Genomic DNA, 20,501 nt, shown 5'->3' with positions numbered 1-20,501 from the left:
TAACACTGGCTGTTCACTAACCATCTGCGTGACCCAGGCCCATTGGTAACTGGTCGTTAGCCCGAATGTCTCAAGTTTGACTCGTTGTTCGTGATCTGTCAAGTCAATTCCCATGGTTGTCCGCCCACCTTTGCTCAAAGTTTCGGTTACAAAGTATTCTCTTTCCCATTACGGTGTCTGTAGACTTTAGAAGACACAAAAGACAGGGCAAACGGGAAGCAAAAAACCCTTTGATTTGTCATTTTTACAGTCATCAAGACCATCTTCATTTCAAAGGCCATTAGCAAAATTTGCTCTGACGTTGTGCTCCTGTTTTCTTCTTCATGTGCACTCCCAAATAATGATACAGACCCAAACCAATGATACAGTCCCAAACTAATGGTACATCAAACTTTATACGGCTGCTTTATTGTTGGGATTAGAAGACATTTCAACCTATCTTTTTTTTCCACTGACGAAAGTAAGTCCCATTTTGTGTGATGCCTTTCATCAAGTCAATTGCCATGGTTGTCCGCCCACCTTTGCTCAAAGTTTTAGTTACAAAGTATTCTCTTTCCCATTACGGTGTCTGTAGACTTTTGATGACACAAAAGACAGGGCAAACAGGAATAAAGAAAACCCTTTGATTTGCCCATTTCAGAACGAAAAAGTTATTTTTACAGTCATCAAGACCACCTTCCTTTGAAAAGCCATTAGCAAAATTTGCTCTGTCGTTGTTCTCCTGTTTTCTTCTTCATATGCACTCCCAAATAATGATACAGACCCAAACCAATAATACAGACCCAAACTAATGGTGCATCAATCTTCATACGGCTGCTTTATTGTTGCGATTAGAAGACATTTCAACCTATCTTTTTTTTGTTCTTGTGCTCTTTTACATCTTCTTCTTGACGTTGGAATTGGCTTTGGCAATTTTATGGCATATATTGCAGATAACTTCGAAGAATACTACGAGACCCCTCCCACCCCTGCAATGTCTTCCTTCCACCAAGAGAGAAGCCTGACTACAATCTGAAGAATAGGAAAACCCAACCTCCCACTCAGTAAGACCAAAAGGCATAGAGACTCGTTCGTCATGAGGGTTCTGAGGGACCTACAAAGCCTTTTGATGTACTAGTATATAAGTTCATAAATATGAACATTGTGATGTAGTTTTTATCTGATCAACTGGAATGTTTTTAACGTACTTTTGAAATTATAAAAAATCTAATGAAATTCAGATGTGTCCTCAGACATGCCTACAAGGTTGGTTTCACAATAAAGATTGATTGATTCATTGATTGATTGATTTAGCAGATGCTTTGTTCGATTTACAGTATAGTCGAAAACTTTTTTGGGGGGACAAAGCTACAGAAGTAAATTTATGCGCGCGCGGATGTCATCCGTATAATCGAATCAACATGGCCGTACCAAAAATGAATTGGAGAACCCAAATACCTGGTTACCAGTCGAATGGCCACATGCAGCGTTTTGAAATAGAAGATACTAAGAAGCTAGCCACATGCTGATTCTATGATGCAAGCACCGAACGATTTGAAGGCAAATGATGTCTTCTGCCGTACAGTTCTTTTCTGTCCACCCCCGCACACTAGGCAGGACGCCTCTTCGACAACGGTTTACATATTCAAATATCTAAGTTCATATATCTAACTTTATCTAGATAGAGATAGGACACTGCTGGTGTTCACTCTTACTATCTTTTGCAAAATGAAGGAATCTCAAGTGCAAGACAAAGTTTGTTCTCAGAGATAAGGCCAACGAAGGCGGCCATGAATATGTTTTGTGACTGAGGAACTTTTGAAGTAGGTCGTGAGCCCCGGTTCAGACACTGAAGGCTTGTTGACTAGATAGTCCCAATCCTTTGCACGGAATATCAAATGTGCGTGAAGCTCCATACATGTGTGCGTATTTAGGAGCACGCTTACTGTAATGAACATGACATAAGAGGTACAGGTCACTCTCCAAAAAGTTCACAGAAGAGTTCAATCGACAGTTTTAAATTGATGATCAAAAAACATTCCAGAAGATTTCAGAAAGGCGAAATTCTAGTTGCGATTGAGATGCCGTAACACGGACAATTGTATATGTAAAACTGAAGATTTCTGTTCGAATATCTCAAGAAGGTAGATGATTTTTTTACAGTTGTTAGTGAGACGTGTTAGCGATTGAATAGTACATTTAGTAGATTGTATATATTCAACTGCAAGATTTAGCTATAGGACAATTCAGAGCACACGATATTTGCCTTGCAGAGCTGTACACATGGAAGAAGAGGGGGAGTTGCCAAGTGTTTCCAAACGAACGTTATGCCAATGAATTGTCAACTGCTGGTTGGCTGCGAAAAAATGTGAATAAACCAGTCATCAGTTATCAGGCACTCTCTTCTTAAGGGTCATTGACCGTGAAAGGTCGTGGAAGATAACCAAGTCTTCACGGTAACTACATTTATTAGCTATCAGGCACTCTCGTCTTTAAGGTCACTGGCCGTGGAAGGTCTTCGGAGACAAGCAGAGTCTTAACGGTCAAACAAGGATCGTGGTGCCATATATCATAACCTTTTAAAGTAGTCCGACGGTATTGCAGTTTACACACTGCAGTAAAGGCAAGATTTCCAAGCGAAAAGAGATTCAAGACAACTTTAAACCCACTATAGATCATTTGAAAGATAGCGATGACCAGGAGTGTAATTCTGGGAGCTCAGTCATGCATCTATAAACGTGATATAATGACCGAATAGTTGCATTGGAACTTTAAGAGATGAACCCACACCAAGATCGTAGCATTTCTGATATTCCTTTGATAACTAGGATCCCGTCAAAGTCTATGAGGGTAAAGAGTTATTCAAGGTAAAACATCCTTTTATGGTTTATTATTTTGTAACACGAATCCAATCAATTGCCGTACCTCGCCCGAACTCTCCTGCCCTTACTTAGCTCTTCCAAGAATTTCTTAAAATAGTCCTTTAGGAGAAGGAAACATATACCGTTCCATCAGTAGCGTCCTTGATCGAAGCGTCGTTCCTAATTGCCGAGATAGATTGTGAAGGAAGCTATTAGGGAAGACAACTGTCAACATGAACGAATTACCTCACTTCAAATCTTTAAAAACACATATAGTTATAAAGGGCCCATTTGAACCGTTCCATCACCAATGCTTCAGTAATAATTAAGAGGAAAACTTAAGCCAAGAAATTTGCTACTTTTGAGGAGTCAACGCATTTGTCATTGTCATTTTGTTAGTTTGTTTGTTTGTGTTGTATTGCATGCCCGGTAACCTGCCTCATGGCGTAACCCACCACCAGGTTTGTACATGCAGAAGAGAACAAGCTGCATATTCGGACAGCTTTCATGGATCCCTGGGAAGTCAGTTACTCAGTTTATTAAAGGGACTCCTGTTAAGATTTATAAATAAATAAATAAATAAAATTTGTTTGATCCACTCAAACTGAGATCGTGGTTCCATACACCATAACCTTTTTAACTAGTCCGACGGTACTATATATTTCGGATTTACAAGCGAATAGAGATCCAAAGCAACTTTAAACCCAGTATAGGTAATTTGAAAGATAGCGGTGACAATTAAGTGGTGTGGCCATGGGCGCTTAGCCATGCCTTTCTTAATGTCATCTTATGACCGAATAGTTGTTTTGGAACTTTAAGAGTTGAAGCCACACCAGGACCTTGGCATTTCTGATATGCGTTGAATAGTTTAGAGCCTGTCAAAGTCATTTCGGGTAAAGAGTTATTAAATGTAAAACATCCTTTTATGGTGTATTTTGTAGCACGAATCAAATCAATTGCCGTACCCCACCTTACCCTTCCTGTTCTTACTTACTGAAAGTAGTCATTTAAGCAAACAAATAAATATTCCGTCCCATCAGTAACGTCCTTGGTCGACGTGTCATCCCTAATTGCAGAGATAGAATTTAAAAGAAGCTCTTAGGGAAGACTACTGCCAACATTGACGAATTACTCTAATTCAAAACTTCAAACCACCCACTTAAAGGACCCACTCTAACCGTCACATCACTAATGTTCTTGGTTCAAGTGTCATTCACTGCTGGAGGAAGAAGAAGAAAGTTTCATGAAAGAAAATAAATTGCTACTGTTGAGGAGGCTTGTGTCAGTGCACTTTGTTTAACAACACCACCAAATCCATACTCTTGTAGACTGAATTTTTGCCATCAGGAATGGCCTTGGGCTTGGTTTAAGTGTCATTCACTGCTGCAGGGAAGAAGAAGAAAGTTTTATTAAAGAAAATTGCTACTGTCGAGGAGGACGCCTGTGTCACTGATCATTGTGGAATCACACTACCGAATTCAAACTCTTGTACACTGAAGTTTTGCCATCCGCAATATCCTTAAGTGCAATTGGTTTAAGAGTCATTCACTTCAGCAGGAAGAAGAAGAAAGTTTCACCAAAGAAACTTGCTACTCTCAAAGACTCATGTGTCCATGAACTTTGTGCAACCACACTACCAAATTCAAACTCTTGTAAACTATTTTTTTTTCCATCAGGAATTTCCTTGCTTTAAGTGCCATTCACTGCTGCGGAAAGAAGATGAAAGTCTTATGCAAGAAAATTGCTTCTCTTAAGGCCGCATTTATCTTTGCTCTTTGTGGAACCACACTACCAAATTCATACTCTTATTGACAGAATTTTTGTCGTTTATATTTTTTTCTTTTATTTTAGCCTCTCATACTGATATATTGATATAACACAGTCATGCATACATGCATGGCATAAAAAGATGAATAGATGTTGATCTTAATAAATGTTTAAGATAGGTATTAGTGTATCGACAATCAGATTTCACTACACATTATGATGAGATTGTGTACTAGGTAACAGTTTGTTTTCACATGAGAACATACTTTCAAGTAACATAACATAACATTTCTCTAAAATACAACATCCTCAAATGAGGACACATCCTTAAATGAAAAAGACATCGCCTCAACTCGACTAAGTGTCCTTTCTTAATGCCTAGATGTACTGAGAAGTAGGCCCACAAGGATGACAACTGCCAACCTTGAGGAATTACGCTACTTGAAAACTTCAAACCACCCACTTAAAGGAACCAGTCTCACCGCCCAATCAGTAATGACCTTGATTTAAGTGTTTTTCACTGCTTCAGGAAGAAGAAGAAAGTTTATGAAAGAAAATTGCTACGGTTGAGGACACCCCTGATGCTACTGTTGTGGAACCACAGTATCAAATTCACACTCTTGTTGACAGAATTTTTTCCGTTGATTATCTTTCTCTTTCTTTTGAATTTGTTTTTTTTTTCATTATCTAAGGCTTTCATTCATGTTATATTGAAATAACACAGTCATCCATACATTCCATAAAAAGATGAATATATATTGGAGTTAATTAAATGTTCCAGATAGGTGATAAGTGTATCGACAATTTAAGAACAATTTATACGAGACTGTGTAGGAAACAGTTTCTTAACAAATGAGAACATAACTCTATCTAATAAACTATCTCTGAAATTATAGAACATAGCCTCAAATGAGGACGTATACTCAAATGAATAATATATCTTCAAATGAGAACATATCTCTAAAAGACATGAGGACACATCCTCACAAGAGAACATATCCTGAAATATGGACATATCCTTAAAGGAGGACATATCCTCAAATAACGTTTCATGAAAGAAAATTGCTACTGTTGACGACTCGTGCGTACTTGCCAATTGTTGAACTATGCTACCGAATGGTAGTTGTTTGTTTGAACCTTTGTTTATTTATGAGAAGCTCAAATCGGCTTTTCATTGAGGTCATGAGGGACGAGGTAAGGGTCAAGTAAAATGTAACAGAGATACAGTTGATTGTTGATTTGATTTTAGTCGTTGAATATCTTTTTTTCCTTATTTGTTTGTCATTTATTTTAGATTTTCATACCAATTATAGTTACCTAGAAAATGAATAGATAAGTAGTGATGGAAATGCGTTGATGAAGGTTAGACATCCGGGTAATAAGATACGCCAAAAATAGTTACCCAAGCAACTGGATAACATTTTGAAACAGTCAGACGTCTTAGATAGCATCCGCTGTCTTTCTTCAGTGACTAGGTATAGGACTGGAAAACCAGGTTTTATACCAAACCTCTGTTGTTTGTTTGAACCTTTTTTATTCGTGAGAAGCATGGTATAAAACCTGGTTTTCCAGTCCTATCGTTAGTCACTGACTAATGACAGCGGATGCTGCTGTCAGAAACGTCTAACTGTTTCAACATTTTATCCAGTTGCGTGAGTAACTACTTTTGGCGGATGATCAAAATGATTTTCTGAGATTGGTATTCATATATGATGTATCAGTGATCAGATTTATACATCTATATGAGGCTGAATACTAGGGAACAGTTATAGATTGTACTATCACAATTATTATCATTATAGTTTAGAGCATACTGCAAGGACACCGCTTTAACTAGAAAGGCAACATTTGCGAGCAAATACAGCATGTTTAGCCATATTCCTCGCCATGCAAAAAATGGACTCTCCCAAAATAACAATGGACCATTCTAAAATACTTGCACTAAAAAAATGAATCACCCCAGTCCAAAATTGAGTCTTCCAGTAGCACCTCAACACAATATGGACCAGTCCACAACCATATCCACTTATTGATTAACAAATACACTTCTGCTAACAAATAGACTTTTTCATAATCATTCCAGCTCAAAATTGAAAGAAATAATTAAAGAATCCTCCCCTTGCAAGAATGGGATATTCCGTGCCATTTCCATGTAAACCAGTCGAAAAATATCCACTGAAAATTACACTCTTGCGCATCATCAACCCAGTTCAAAATTGAATTAAAAAAGATCAACCCCAGGGAAGAATGAAGTTTTCCATAGTATACATATGAAGATTTGACAGGAGAAGAAGGAAATGACCAAAAACAACATATTTGAGTCAATTCCAAGTCACCGAGAGGGTTTTAATATAATATTTGTAATATGTTTTAACTATTTTGATTAAAAGAATGTCTAAGTCACAATAGTTCTAAAGTGTTCAAACAATTAGAATTGAAACTTATAACATGTTTGAACTTATTTCACATACGTTGGAAACATTTCGAACGTAACTACACAAAAATCTCTTTATTTAGAACAGTTTCAAACCATCTATCCAAATGTTTCAATGTTCGAACAATTTGTAACAAAAGATTTTCACAATTGCCCCCATAAACGAAGGTGCTAAGTCCTCCAATGTGTGTTTCTGCCTATTTTCGGTGGCCGCGCTAGACCACCAGCGGATTTGTTTTGACGGAGCGTCACCCGCGCGCGCGACGATGTACACTGTTCGGCACCGCTAATATCCGGCATTTTCCCGCTCCAAAACACTCCACTAGACCCACGTTTTTAGTGTTTTGCCTCGTGTGCAACACGATTCGATTTGCATTACTAACGGGACGAAAATGTTATGATAGAAAAAATTCACCCCGTCCCGGCGTCCGTCCCAAAAACATGAACGACATGAAAATATATTTTCTTACAGATTCAATCACGAAAATCAACAGCATGGGATTCCAAATTTTCGAAACGGCCGACCATTTATCATGGTTGAACTTCCTTCCAAGACGTGCGATAGATAAACATTCCCGGCACATAATAGTCACTAGTACCAGACTAACGCAAGCTCATGATGATAATAGGGAGAAAGTTTGTCAGTGAAGTTTGGCCACCAGAGGGTAAGGGTACATTCATTTAACGTTACAAGCTAGCGCAAACGGACGAATCATTGACCTTACCGGGGACTGACTCTACTGGCCTAATCATTCCTTTTTTGCCGAATTCTACGATCCATACGCCCGTACGTAGGACATGTAGGAAGGCCTGGTGGACGCTACACATCACGGGAGACGCGTGTTGGTCCGAGACAGACAGCGGCGTGCTTTCGATCGCGTAGCGGCGACAACGTGCGGGACCAAAACGCCTGTCCCCAGTGAGACCGTGTGTTTTGCGCGGCATGCCCCGAATCCGTCTACCATTGCTGAATGTAGCCCGATTCATAGAGGTCTATTTTGTAAGCATTATTTCATGTACCCCTCAGCGTGAGAATTCCTTGTGCAACACTTCGCTACATTATATATTCAAGTTTCCCCGCCCACCGCCTACCACCCGCCTTTGATCATGTATGAAGTCGGCGGCAGAGAGAGATCATCAATCAATTTTGACAGGAGTGTCGCGCCAGTCTGAGGAGAAACGATCTCCCGCGTTGTGTTGAAGAATTTGGAGTTTGAAAATATCTGGAATAACTAATGCTAAAATAAACATTCACAAAATCATCGATTTAACTTATTTTCTGTTATAAAATTTCCTAAATTGCAGTTTAACCACTCAGTTTAACGGAACATGGTGTTTTCCCGATAATCACGTTAAATGTTTATGTCCGGTCTTTCCTCCTCGTAAGCAAACTTCCAGCTTGTCGCCAAACTTTGCCGAGGCGATATGTACAGAAGCTGAGCGCGCTCGTTGTTTTGTTGTGCTAGCCATGCCGTGACGAGTCTTCGATTATCTGTAGTTGTTGAAGGACACACAGAAATCTTCGGACTGTAGTTTTACCGCTTCGAAGGGCGTGACAGTCAACGGTACTAGTAGTAAGGTTTGAACGAGCGTTGTGTTTCTCAGCTCACCTCAGTTCCAAACGTAAACAACGGGTGCGGGTTAACGTGAGCGGCGGGGGATTTGTTCGGCTGGCGACACCCCCGTACCGTGCCGATAGCTTGGTGTGTGTCGTGTTTCCTTGAAACGGATTTTTAACAATAGAAAACTAGATCTATTCAAGATTTCTAACAAATTTAATGGAAACTTTTCTGTCCGGCGTAGTAGGATTTTGGGAGTACCCAACCGCGCTCTTCACGTGGAAATTTTTGATACCGCGAAAGTAAACAAAACACCTACGATCGCCTGCCAGGCTTCTCGCGGTGGGGCGTCTTTATTGGTCTATCATTAGGTGCTATCAGCTACTTAGCAGGGACGTGTAGATTGCTTTCGTATGGCTCATTTAACCAATGTTCGAAACTGTACGAACAAAAGATGAATCTATATTGTGATAGTTTCGAAACTTATAGCAATATTGTACCCGCCGATTTAAATGTTTCTAACATGCTGGAACGCAGTAGAAAATATTTCGAAAGTCAAACAAAGGTTCGAAACTGTTCTAAACATTTACTCATATCAGTTAGGTTGTTGCAAAGGTTTCGAAAATGTTACAACAAAAGGCAACAAACACCCTCTCGGTGACGTGGAATTGACTAGTATGGGTGAAATATAAAAATGTGACACCCCTTTGTTTGAATGTACTTTGGGCTGAAAATAACGAAACGAAAAAATTCTTTGTTTAAAAAATCGTTTTGAAAGGCTGTATGCCAAACATTTGAATGAGGGCCTGTGTACATGACCAAGGCAGACACATACCAGATTTCACATTATTTTGGTTTAATACATAGGAACTGGAGATGTGTATCTTTGTTAAAAAAAGAGTGAACAAAGCCATGTAATCACATGTCCTAGGAATTCCCATACCATATTTGGCATGAATACTAGCACACCTGCGCCAGGAATGCAAGATGATTAGATTAACCCAATTGACCAATCAGGTGGTCGCAAGGCTCACAGGCATGCAAGGCCAGGTGCAAGGCACTTGGGGTCAATGACCTTTAGAAGTGGCAAATATTGTCAAGAAAGCCCAAAATAAATCGTTTTTAATATATGTTTGCCAAAAAATGGGAATGTAGTCCTTTAAATATTTGTTCAAGCCACATATACAGCAAATTTCAGGTCATTCGGTTGAAATACCAGGGCGCAGGAGGCCAAGATATGCTAAAAATAGCCTAAAAACCTCAATGAAATCACTTTCAAGGTCAATATCAAACAAAGGAACAAACCGCACATTGGTTTTTGCCTACATTACCTCTGTACCAAATTTCAGGTCATTTGGTCAAAAAATGACAGAGATGAATCGATTTGAAGATTTGACAGGAGGAGAAGAAGAAGAAGAAGAAGAAGAAGAAACATGAGTAAAAACAATATGTTTAGCCATACTAGGTATGGCTTAACATAATAATACGCCTACACATTGACGCACCTCTGTTACTTTGGGGACAATTATCTATAACTGACGCGTCTTCACAATCCATATTTCCTTCAGGGGTTTTATACATAGATATGATTCATCTGTTATTATGGCATAGATAATCAAAACACATCCATTTTGAGTTAACGTAGCAGATCTTTAAAGAATTGCTGACAACCTTTAGGACTCATGTATAGTAACATCGTGATATGGATATTATCACCTGTGCAGTTATCAAACAAAATATCGCACAGGCTCTTGGTGGCCAATGTGCATATGTTTACATATTTACGCATCAAATCCGTGTTTTTTTTATTATTGACACTTTTGACAGATTGCAACGCTCTAACCGTCACGTCACACCGACGCCACTTTCGACGCCACATAGTCCCATAATCCGATTTAATCATATCCTTTAGCGTGTCTTACCCTATTTTTGAGTAGATTATTGTAAGTACAGTTGTCAGGATGAAATGATTGAAACACTTATCTATATGTTAACAAGATCGTAACGATACAAAATTTGAGTAGGCTGGTTTGAGCCGGAAAACTACGGGTTTTACGCATTTTTATACCGTGAACAGCCAGTTTATACATTTTATCTAGTCTGTGTAGAGACTAGGCTTTGCTATTAACAACGCCTATGGGAATCGGTAGTACCGGTAGCCAGTTGGGTGGCTATTTCTAAAACCTAACTGGTATAAATGTATTTTAACATCATGTTACAAACACACACACACACACATTCTATTTCAAGTTAGGGCAAGTTATGCAACACTGGTCACTCCTACTTACACAACTGCAGTTTTTTCTTAAAATGTGATAAAAAAGCTGACTATCATTGAATGACACTTCAGGGGTATAAGCTTACTATGGAGACTGCACCTTAATACCATTTCATCCTTTCTCACGTCATATGATTTGAATGACATGGCCCCTTACATAACATGTGAATGTCAATTTAAGGCGTCTCTGAATCACTCATTTTTTTTCGGAAAGATTTCAGGCTAAATAAATTCAGGCACTGCCCTATATGCAGGGACTATAGATTTTTAATCGTGAACTTATTTGCCTACATTATCAACTTATTTTGCGATCAATATCTTTATATGTGAATATTCAAAGCTATTTAATTTTTGCTTTTGTCCAAGAGGACATTAAAATGTAGCAATATCCATATTTTTGTTCTTTCGAGACATTTTCTTTTTGTGCACTCTTTGCCTACTGTCATCATATTGTTCAGAGTGGCAGAATACCATATTGGTACGGTAAATATTCTATGGTCAAAAAAGGTGCTCATTGTTCGGTACGCGGTGCCAAATTATCTTACCCTGGGAGCCAGACTGTTATCGGGACATTTAGCCGGTTCGTTCGGTGGCCTAAAGCTCTAAGCCCGCCGATACAAATTAGCGCAACGGGGGAGTCCTAGCCAAAGAGTTGACCGGCCCTTACCAACAGTAAAGGGCGCAGTCTTTCCCCGGGCTACAAGACCCCGGAGCGTTAATTTAGATCGGGCGGGCTGACTGTCTCTGGCCGCCAAAGGGACTGGCTAGCGGCCCGGTCCTAGTCTGGTTCCCAAGGTAAAATTACCCTGAATGACGTCCGTCCCCATTTTACTGAGCTCTCGCAGGAAATCACTAGGGCATGTCTATTCCGTCAGCTCTTTTATATCATATCAGAATCGAGGTCGTTTGTTCCCTTAAGCCTTTGTTAAATTTTATTACCTCATACATGCTATACTAGTATATGACCTGAACTGAACTATACTGATTACGTTTGCTAATAACCTATAAATCTTTGAAGCAGTTACAAGTAAATTAATCGAATTCAAAACTCCAAGACGAAAAAAACGGTGCCAACACTTAGACAACGTTGTCCCATTCCCGGCTCATCGGACAAAGTAGAGCGGGCAGCTTACAGGACTGCATCAAATTGTGTCATGAAATTGCGACAACCTTGCAAATTTATGTTGATTTTCTCTTGTCCTAACGCGCACGCGTAACGACTACAAACACAACGAAAGCGTCAGGAATGTCACAGTCTTAGTTTCGGCCCCAAATTAGATCTAGTATAACTTCAATATGAAATCGCAGTGTTGCCACTTAATTGCAAACCAATATGCACTGATAACAACTCGTGAAAAATACATTTGCAGTGTGCCACTTTGCCCATTGACATTATACACATTTAAAAATCTTTAAAAAAATCGCAACTTCAGGCGACAATTTGGGGCCAATTGGCACTGGTTTGGGCCACCTTGCGAATGCCAAAATTCAAAGTCCAGTGAGATACCTTCTTATCCCTATTCAGACCGGGAATTTGAAGCCCTCCTTTTCAGACCCCTGTAACTCCTAAACTACATATCGTATGACCACCAAATTTTTAGAGGATGGTGTACAATTAATTTATGTGAAATAGGGCAACTTTTGTGTCATGAAGACGTAATATGATGTAATTATGACGTGATTGCCATGACTTTATTGGCTGGAACCGTAAAAATAGGTTATTCCCATAAAACCCAAAGGCATGCAACAAATTCTTAACGGAAATGGTGAATAACAGAATATTTGTCTACTAACATTTTTGTTGCCAATAGCAACAGCAATGACGTCAAAATGACGTCATAAAATGACATCATATATCTTTTAGCTATTCGCCATCTTGGGTCCGCCATTCTGAATTTTCAAAACCCAAATTGTTTTCAGGAAATAACCCCAAAACACAATGAAACATAATGAAAATGGACTAAAACTTATTCAGATGTTTTCTGTATGAAAAAATACTAGGTAGTGACGATTTTGAAGGAAAAAATTGACTGTTTATACCTAAGCTAATGATATGGTCAGTCATCTTGGATTTTGACGTATGACGTCATCAAATTAGCATAATTGATTAATATTAAACCATAAAAGTTTAATCAGATTACATAAGATGTAGTTAATGTAAAAAATATGTGAAGTTAAGCAAATTTCATTGTTAAAACCAAAATTAGCGAATTTTGTAAAATATTGCCCGTTGCCATGGTAACACGAAAAATCATAAACTTATATTGTTAATAAGAAATTGTTGCCAACTAGATTTTAGGAAAAGTCACCAAGTTTGGCGGTTTTTGTATAAGCCGTTCAGGAGTTATGCGACATCAAAATTGGCGCGGGCCTCAAAAGCACCCCCTCCCCCAGTCTAAATAGGGTTAAAACGTTGAATTTGCTTCTTTTGGATGTTATGGAGAGTGCAGAGAACAGATAGTGTCTGACTGGTGGATAATGGATGAATGGTGGATAATGGCAGAATGTTTTGTGTTATCTTTGGACTATATCGTTTCCTTTGGGGCATGATACGCGCCGTTTTGAGTATCAAGACAAGGTCACGGAAAAAAGTTAATAGGGCAGTCAGAATAGGTCAGATCAGGCATACAAATGTGACTCTGATACCGTGACAAGTTCACCAATCTCCTACAGTGCTTCAGAGGAATCAGACTTTTGTGAGAAACGAGATTTTTCGAGTCAAACTTGACCTATTTTTCGCTGGTTTCGCCATTGTTTCAACCCCAAATACGCACTTTATGGGGGTTTCGCGGCACCCGTTATAGGGTTACGGGACCACTGTCTTATCTGATATATACAAATATAACTACTTAAAAAGCTGCAAATGTCTTCACATTAATTGAGCAACATCCTCACAAGGGGGCAGCTGTAGATATACGGAGAGTGCTGCAGATATATGAAGGAAAAACCTGTAGATTTGGGGAGAAGACTGGAGAATGAAAGAGACGCATGGAGAAAGCTGGAAACAGATGGAGAAAGCTGGAGAATGATGGACAAAGCTGTAGAATTTGGGAGAATACTGGAGGATGCATGATAGCGAACCATGGAGAAAGCTGAAGAATGAAGGATAAACATGTAGTTTTGGGGAGAATACTGGAGAATGATAGATGGAACCATGGAGAAGGTAGGAGTGAAGGAAAAACCTGTAGATTTTAGGAAAATCGCAGAGCTAGAGAATGATAGATACTGGAGACAGGCGGAGAGAGCTTTTTCTTCATTCTGCAGCGTTCTCCGTCTGTCTCAAGCTTTCTCCATTTTTTCTCCATGATTCTCCCAAAATCTACAGGTCTTTCCTTCATTCTGCAGCTTTCTCCCTCTGTCTCCAGCCTATTCCTCCATTCTGCAGCACTCTCCGTATATATATAGCTGCCCCCTTCTGAGAATGTTGCTCAATAAATGTGCAGCTTTTCAAGTAGTTATATTTGCATATATCGGATAAGACAGCGATCCCGTAACCGGGTGCCGCGAAACCCCCATTTGGTGCGTATTTGGGGTTGAAAACTATGGCGAAACCATAGAAAATCCGGTGGAAAATTGGTCAACTTTGACTCGAAAAATCTCATTTCTCACAAATGTCTGATTCCTCCGATGCACTGTAGAAGATTAGTCAACTTGTCACGATAACGGAGACACCTTTATATGCTTGATCTGACCTATTTTGACTGCACTATTGATTTTTTTCCGTGACCATGTCTTGATACTCAAAACGGCGCGTATCAGGCACATTTACTATTCTTATTGCATGTAATTAGTTACGGAACATCTGATAAAAAAGACAGTGCTTTAAGCTGTAGGCCATGCCATCTCATGGGTTCTTTATCTGACACTTAAGTTATCACCAACTGTTTGCCGCACAAGTTTGATTAGGAAAATTGCAAACTTAGACTTACAGCTGTGATACAATTAGCAGCGGAGCGCACTGCTAACATGGGGCTTTCTTTGATAAAGAATTCTCACGTCGGTATGGTTGTTATCGATTTAATACGGTTCACAATCCCAACTATAGATCAAAATGATGATAAGCGTGTCAATCAATCAATCAATCAATTAATAAGTCATCATTTTTTCTAAAACAATAGTGTTACTGCGAGCTGTTACCAAAACAGAAGGAAAGTACAGAATATATATCTTATAAGAATCCACAGACGGAGACAAAATCAGGTGTTCTATCTGATATATCCATCCTGTCACTATTATTTACAAAAGTGGGAAATCACGTAAAACATTTTCTTCGTACTCGGTCAGTCTGTATCTTGTTTAGAAATACTTTATACTAAGCTGATAGTCGTCTGACATTACTGCATTTAACGTCAATCCTGTTAATCCGATTAAAAAGTATGGCTCTGAATCCGATTGAGTAGACTACATGGCACTACTAAGTATGTCAATCAAACAACGCTGAAAACTGAGCAACATTTAAAATATATAGCATTTCATCGAGTGTATATATATATATATATATATACCTGGCAATACGTACAGTATCTATGGCTGCTATGTGTTACCCACAAAGTGGTGACCAATCAAAAACTACAGCGGGTATCTCAAGGACTGCGCCAAATTGCGAGAGTCATTTCCTAAGTGGAAGAAACCGGCGCCAACTTGTTGCCTGAAATTGCGATTTTTTTTAAATTACAAAAAAAAAACGCAACCTGGGGTGCGATCACTGCAAATCTGTTTTTAAATCTCAATCATTGTTGATTAGTTTTTAAACTAGTTGCACCACTGCGATTTCCAATGAAGCTACTGATTTGGAGCCGAAATCGAAAATGAGACATTTCTGGCGCGGCCATTTTGTTTATAGAGGTCGCGTATGTTACGATGGTGAAACTTTGCAAAGTTTGCATGGTTTCCTAGCGCATTTTGGCGCAGTCTAGTGAGATACCCGCTTAAACGACGCAATACATATAATAAAACGTTTGACCCATACGTAATTGCCATCACATTAAAAAAAAACAACTTTATGAAACACGTTTTGCAGCTGCAAACGTTTTCAATTGCAAATCCACTTACATTTTGAAGGCATTAAACATTTTGTACGATATAGCTAAAAAACCTGTGTATCTTTCCATATAAGCATACAAGTAAGTGCAAGTGCAAGCAATGCGCGTGTACTCTTGTCGCATATCTTTACAAATATATACAAAGCATGTATGGTCGTCTATACACCAGCTGCAATAAAAACCATATAAAATACAATATGTGTCCAACGTGTTGAAAAAACCTGACCAAGATTTCTGTATGTCATTTGTTTTCTGCCCAGCGTATAATCTACCCTCCTTCAGCAGGGCTGAATTGCTCGCCAACAAAGCCTGCATCATCGACCCTGCTCTTTTGACCCAAGGTTTTAACTATTGGTGACGTTACTGAATGAATGATTAATGAGCTAGCATTATCATGTATCAATTCCACTCTTGTTTAAATTCGTATATCCTGTGTATTCTATTATCAAGAGTATATCACAAGTGGTAGTTGCCCCCTCATTTATGTTAATATAAAGAGTCTGTTATTTTGGAATCATCTTTTTCTTTCATTATTTCTTACGGCTTGCTGGGGTACCTGATTAACATGTGCAAATATCATATTCCGAATGTTATTTTAGCATTTCTCTGCTGTTCTCTTCAACGTATAAAAGATTCGTTGAAACGACTAATGTTTTATTTTCAGATCCAGAGTAAGATGAGTGAGTGAGGCAGTAGATATTTTTTGTCAATAGATAATGAAAAAAAGAGGAAGGAAACACGTTTGAAATAAATCAAGAACTTAATTATAAGATCAAATCAATAGAATAAGTATCCTTTTGAGCTTAATTGGATTTCTTTGGCGATGAAATATATACACTTTATTTGCAAATGTGTAGGCAGGAACGTGTAGGCATTTATCGCGATATTAGATGAATATCACGCCGGCCTATCATGATAAACTATATTAAGGAAAAAAAACCAAATCCCTGGAAAACAGTTTAATATTCATCAGAAAAGCAAGTGACAAGTCCCTCTCCTCATACTGACAGGCCGCAATGGCATTGTTGATTTATAATCTAATCGGAATCGGATCCAACAGTCTTAGGGCACATCTCTTAGGCTTATTGTATCAGGCTGCCTTCAACTTGACATTGATGAAGTGAACTTCCTTCAAATCGTGTTACTTAGAGGGAATTCTGTCGTTGTCACGTTGGTGGCATGCTCGGCGGCATGTCTTGATCGGAAGGTTACCATTGTTCCCTCATTGTTCTTAGGTGTCCGGAAACATTCCTGTACAAACTTGGTGACGTACTGAATGACGTTTCCGTTGAAGGCCACGTACACACAGGTGTTGATGGCGCTGTTGCCCATGGCAGTTGCCTCCACGGCGTAGAAGATGTTGGTGTTCATCGGGTTGTTGTTGAGGAGGTCGTGGAAGTCCCTGATGGCAGTGCAGATGTAGTACGGGGCCCAACACAACACAAACATGACCAGCATCGCCACGAGGCGGAGGGTTTTCTTCTTGGATCGCTGTAAGGTGGACCTGTGGGCGTCTGTGACCACACCCGGGGGCTCTCTGTGGAACACCTGCCACACAACCGCTAGGTAGCAGAACGCCATGATGACAACAGGCAGGATGAACTGGAACACCAGCATGCTGCCGAAGTACCACTTGGAGGCGGTCTCCACCTGGACGTCCCAAACCACTCCGCAGAAGAACTGCGTCTCGTTGGAGTACGGTTGGATCTTGGAGAACTTTGCCGAGGGGATGGCGATCAGCATGGAGAAGACCCACACACCCACGGACACCAAGATGGCGCTCTTCCGCCCCATCCGCTGTCGGCTGGGATGAAGGATCATCATGTATCTGGAAATAAAAATGACAAATGGAAACGTCAACATTGATTATTATAGTAAAGTCTGGTTGAAAACTAACATGACGTTTAGTACTAGTCTTACTGATATTTTTGTTCACCTACATCTTTAAACTATTTAAGGAATGAGCTACCTGCTGATACATTTTACATTGATAACGGTATATCGCCTAAAGGGATACTATCAGTATATTCGGTTTTGCAGTCTCATTTTTTGTGCTGTAAAATATCCAGTTCCTACAAGATTCTATGCCCTAATCCTTTGATACTATTTGAGTCTTTTTGTCGGATTAGATAATTAAAGAAAATGAAAACTGATATCAATAGACGAGAATGTAGTGGTAAAGCTCTTCATGTAAGGCTACCGACAAATTGAATGTCTATGGAGACAGTCTCCTTGACTGGCGCCCTTATTTCTTGTTATTGTACTTGCCATGCACTCTAGCAAATGGCTGAAAGCTTAAAAGGTAATTAGATGTCAAGGACCTCTGTCAACTGTATCACTAGCTACAGTAACCAAGATTTCTGAATGGTGCCCTACGCATTATTTAATTTTGATTTTAATTTATTTTTGATTTTGATTTTTTTTAGAATTGCAACAGTGGGACAAAGGCAGCTATTGCTGGTGTCTTGACCCACACACATAATATTTTATCAATTTTTACAAATGAATGGAGTGAGGAAAGTCGATTAAAGTGCCCTTTTCCCAATTCAAGGGCACAAGATCTGTGGCGTCAGGAGATTCGAACCCGGGACTACTGGGTTCTGGGCCGAAAACCCTTCCGTTACAGCACACGATGCCAATGATGTCTACTGAACCGAAACATCGACCGACTATCATTAATTGGAACCAGTATCAAAGGTCATGGCACTTTGTTCACCCGGTTTGTTATAAATCCTTCAAACTGTAATTCTGCCATTCATCTCTTATAGGACTGTCTTTTCTTTGTACATGAAAATCGATGTAATCTTCTTGCCATTGTAATGAAATATCGATCCTCATGCAGTATGAAATGTATCGATGACACCCATAATTAAATTTGTTGCAAAAAAAAGACCAAGCTTAGCATTTCATGAAATATATGTACTTCGATTCATCTTTTCCCGGTAGTCCCTAGACCTCGATTTGTATGAGCTCATTCAACTATTTCTTTCTTGCATAATTACATATCAAGTGCCCAGCCGTCAATTCCTGCTATCTATGATATCTGTTCCTGACTAAACCAAGATTTACCCTTCAAACTCATTCGCGTTGTCTTAGCCACAGTGCCTGAATCTAACCTGAAAGGAGGAGATTGGCACGGAAGAACTAAGTGCTAAGTACTAATTGATAATGCCCCCTCCCTTGACCTACTATGCACAGAAATGCTTCAATATATAACTAGAGTGTTTTTTTCAAATACGTATATTTAGTGGTAAAGCAAATGGCCTGTCATTGGAAGTACCTGCTATTTCATATGTTTGCACTAACATTGAGTAACTTCCAGTAGTTGATTGTTACAGACATGAAAAATGGAGGTATTATTTTTGGTATGTCTTTGTGTCTATGTGTGTGTGTTTGTGTTTCCAGATATTTGAGGTCAGCATAACTTTAAAACCTCTGGATAGATTGTAATGATATTTGATAGGTGCTGGGAAGACGAATGTAAGGGTCTATTTTGGCACCCCTGGTGTGTGATCTTGGTACTGCAACAGAACGGTTTTTGTATATTTTGTCTTGGACATGCTACAATCTTGATTTTTTTAAAATGACAGATGGCTTTTGATGTATTGAAAAATCGGAGCATGTTTGGACCCACTAGTTTGCATTTCACCGATTGCAAAGTAATTCCATCAGACTGAAACAAAGACTTTTCCTACCTGTCAACTCCAATGACAAGTAGGGCATCTGTGGACACGTAGAGGGACACCATCTTCACGTAGTTGACCAGTCGACACATGTGCGGTCCGTAGTTCCAGGCCCTCTCGTTGATGATATAATAGTCCAGGTCGAACGGGATACACAGTACAGCTACCACGAAGTCTGACAGCGCAAGGTTGGCTATGAGCAGGTTGGTCGTTGTCCGTGCCTTCTTGTATCTCCCCATGACAATGACGAGGAGGAGATTCCCGATGCCGCAGATGATGATGATGAGGCTGTAGACTAAACCGAGGATGACGCGGAGTGTGATGGAGGCATGCTCTGCTGAGTGTGCCTTTGTATGACCCTCCTGTTCAAGCATGTAGTAGATGTCATCATAAAGCTCGGAGAGGTCGATTTCTGTGACGTTCTCATCCATGGGTACGACCTGTCAAAACACATGTAACAATCAATCAATCAACCAATCAATCAATCAATCAATCAATCAATCAACCCAACTAACCAATCAGCGCAGCAAATCAGTTCATCTGTGTTAGTCTTGAGATTAAGAAGCAGGTCTGAGTTAGCATCTACTGTCACTAGTGCACTGAGTTGCGCTCTGCAATCAGCAATGGTATGAACTCAGTGACAGTGTTCACTACCTAGAAACAGAGAGAGGGAGATACAAGAGATTAGCAGTGTGCAAAATGATTGGTAAATTTGTATGTCAAAGGCATGCAATAGACAAAACATAATTTATTCATATAGAGACGGCGAAATTAAAGAGCAGAATTGTTTAAAGAAGAAGTCACCACGACTTTCCCATACTCTCCTACATTTACGGAAGAAAGGCAAGCTACCCTCCTCTTGAGATCCCAGCACCGAAAAATTATAGAGATAGTAGGA

General features: G+C 39.5%; 1 protein-coding gene across 1 annotated transcript; it reads right to left on the bottom strand.

Annotated features, from left to right (window-relative positions):
• Positions 1-16,864: 16,864 nt before the first annotated feature.
• On the bottom strand, positions 16,865-20,041 carry LOC136423453 (prokineticin receptor 2-like). Its single transcript, XM_066411599.1, has 2 exons — positions 19,616-20,041; positions 16,865-17,748 (listed from the first exon to the last, which is right to left on the bottom strand). Exons 1-2 carry the CDS (start codon positions 20,032-20,034, stop codon positions 17,052-17,054), a joined length of 1,116 nt encoding a protein of 371 aa, XP_066267696.1. The 5' UTR covers positions 20,035-20,041; the 3' UTR covers positions 16,865-17,051.
• Positions 20,042-20,501: the final 460 nt, after the last annotated feature.

The sequence above is a fragment of the Branchiostoma lanceolatum genome, chromosome 17 (genome assembly GCF_035083965.1).
Source record: "Branchiostoma lanceolatum isolate klBraLanc5 chromosome 17, klBraLanc5.hap2, whole genome shotgun sequence".
Lineage (NCBI taxonomy): Eukaryota > Metazoa > Chordata > Leptocardii > Amphioxiformes > Branchiostomatidae > Branchiostoma > Branchiostoma lanceolatum.
This window is presented reverse-complemented; position numbering and strand designations above follow the sequence as displayed.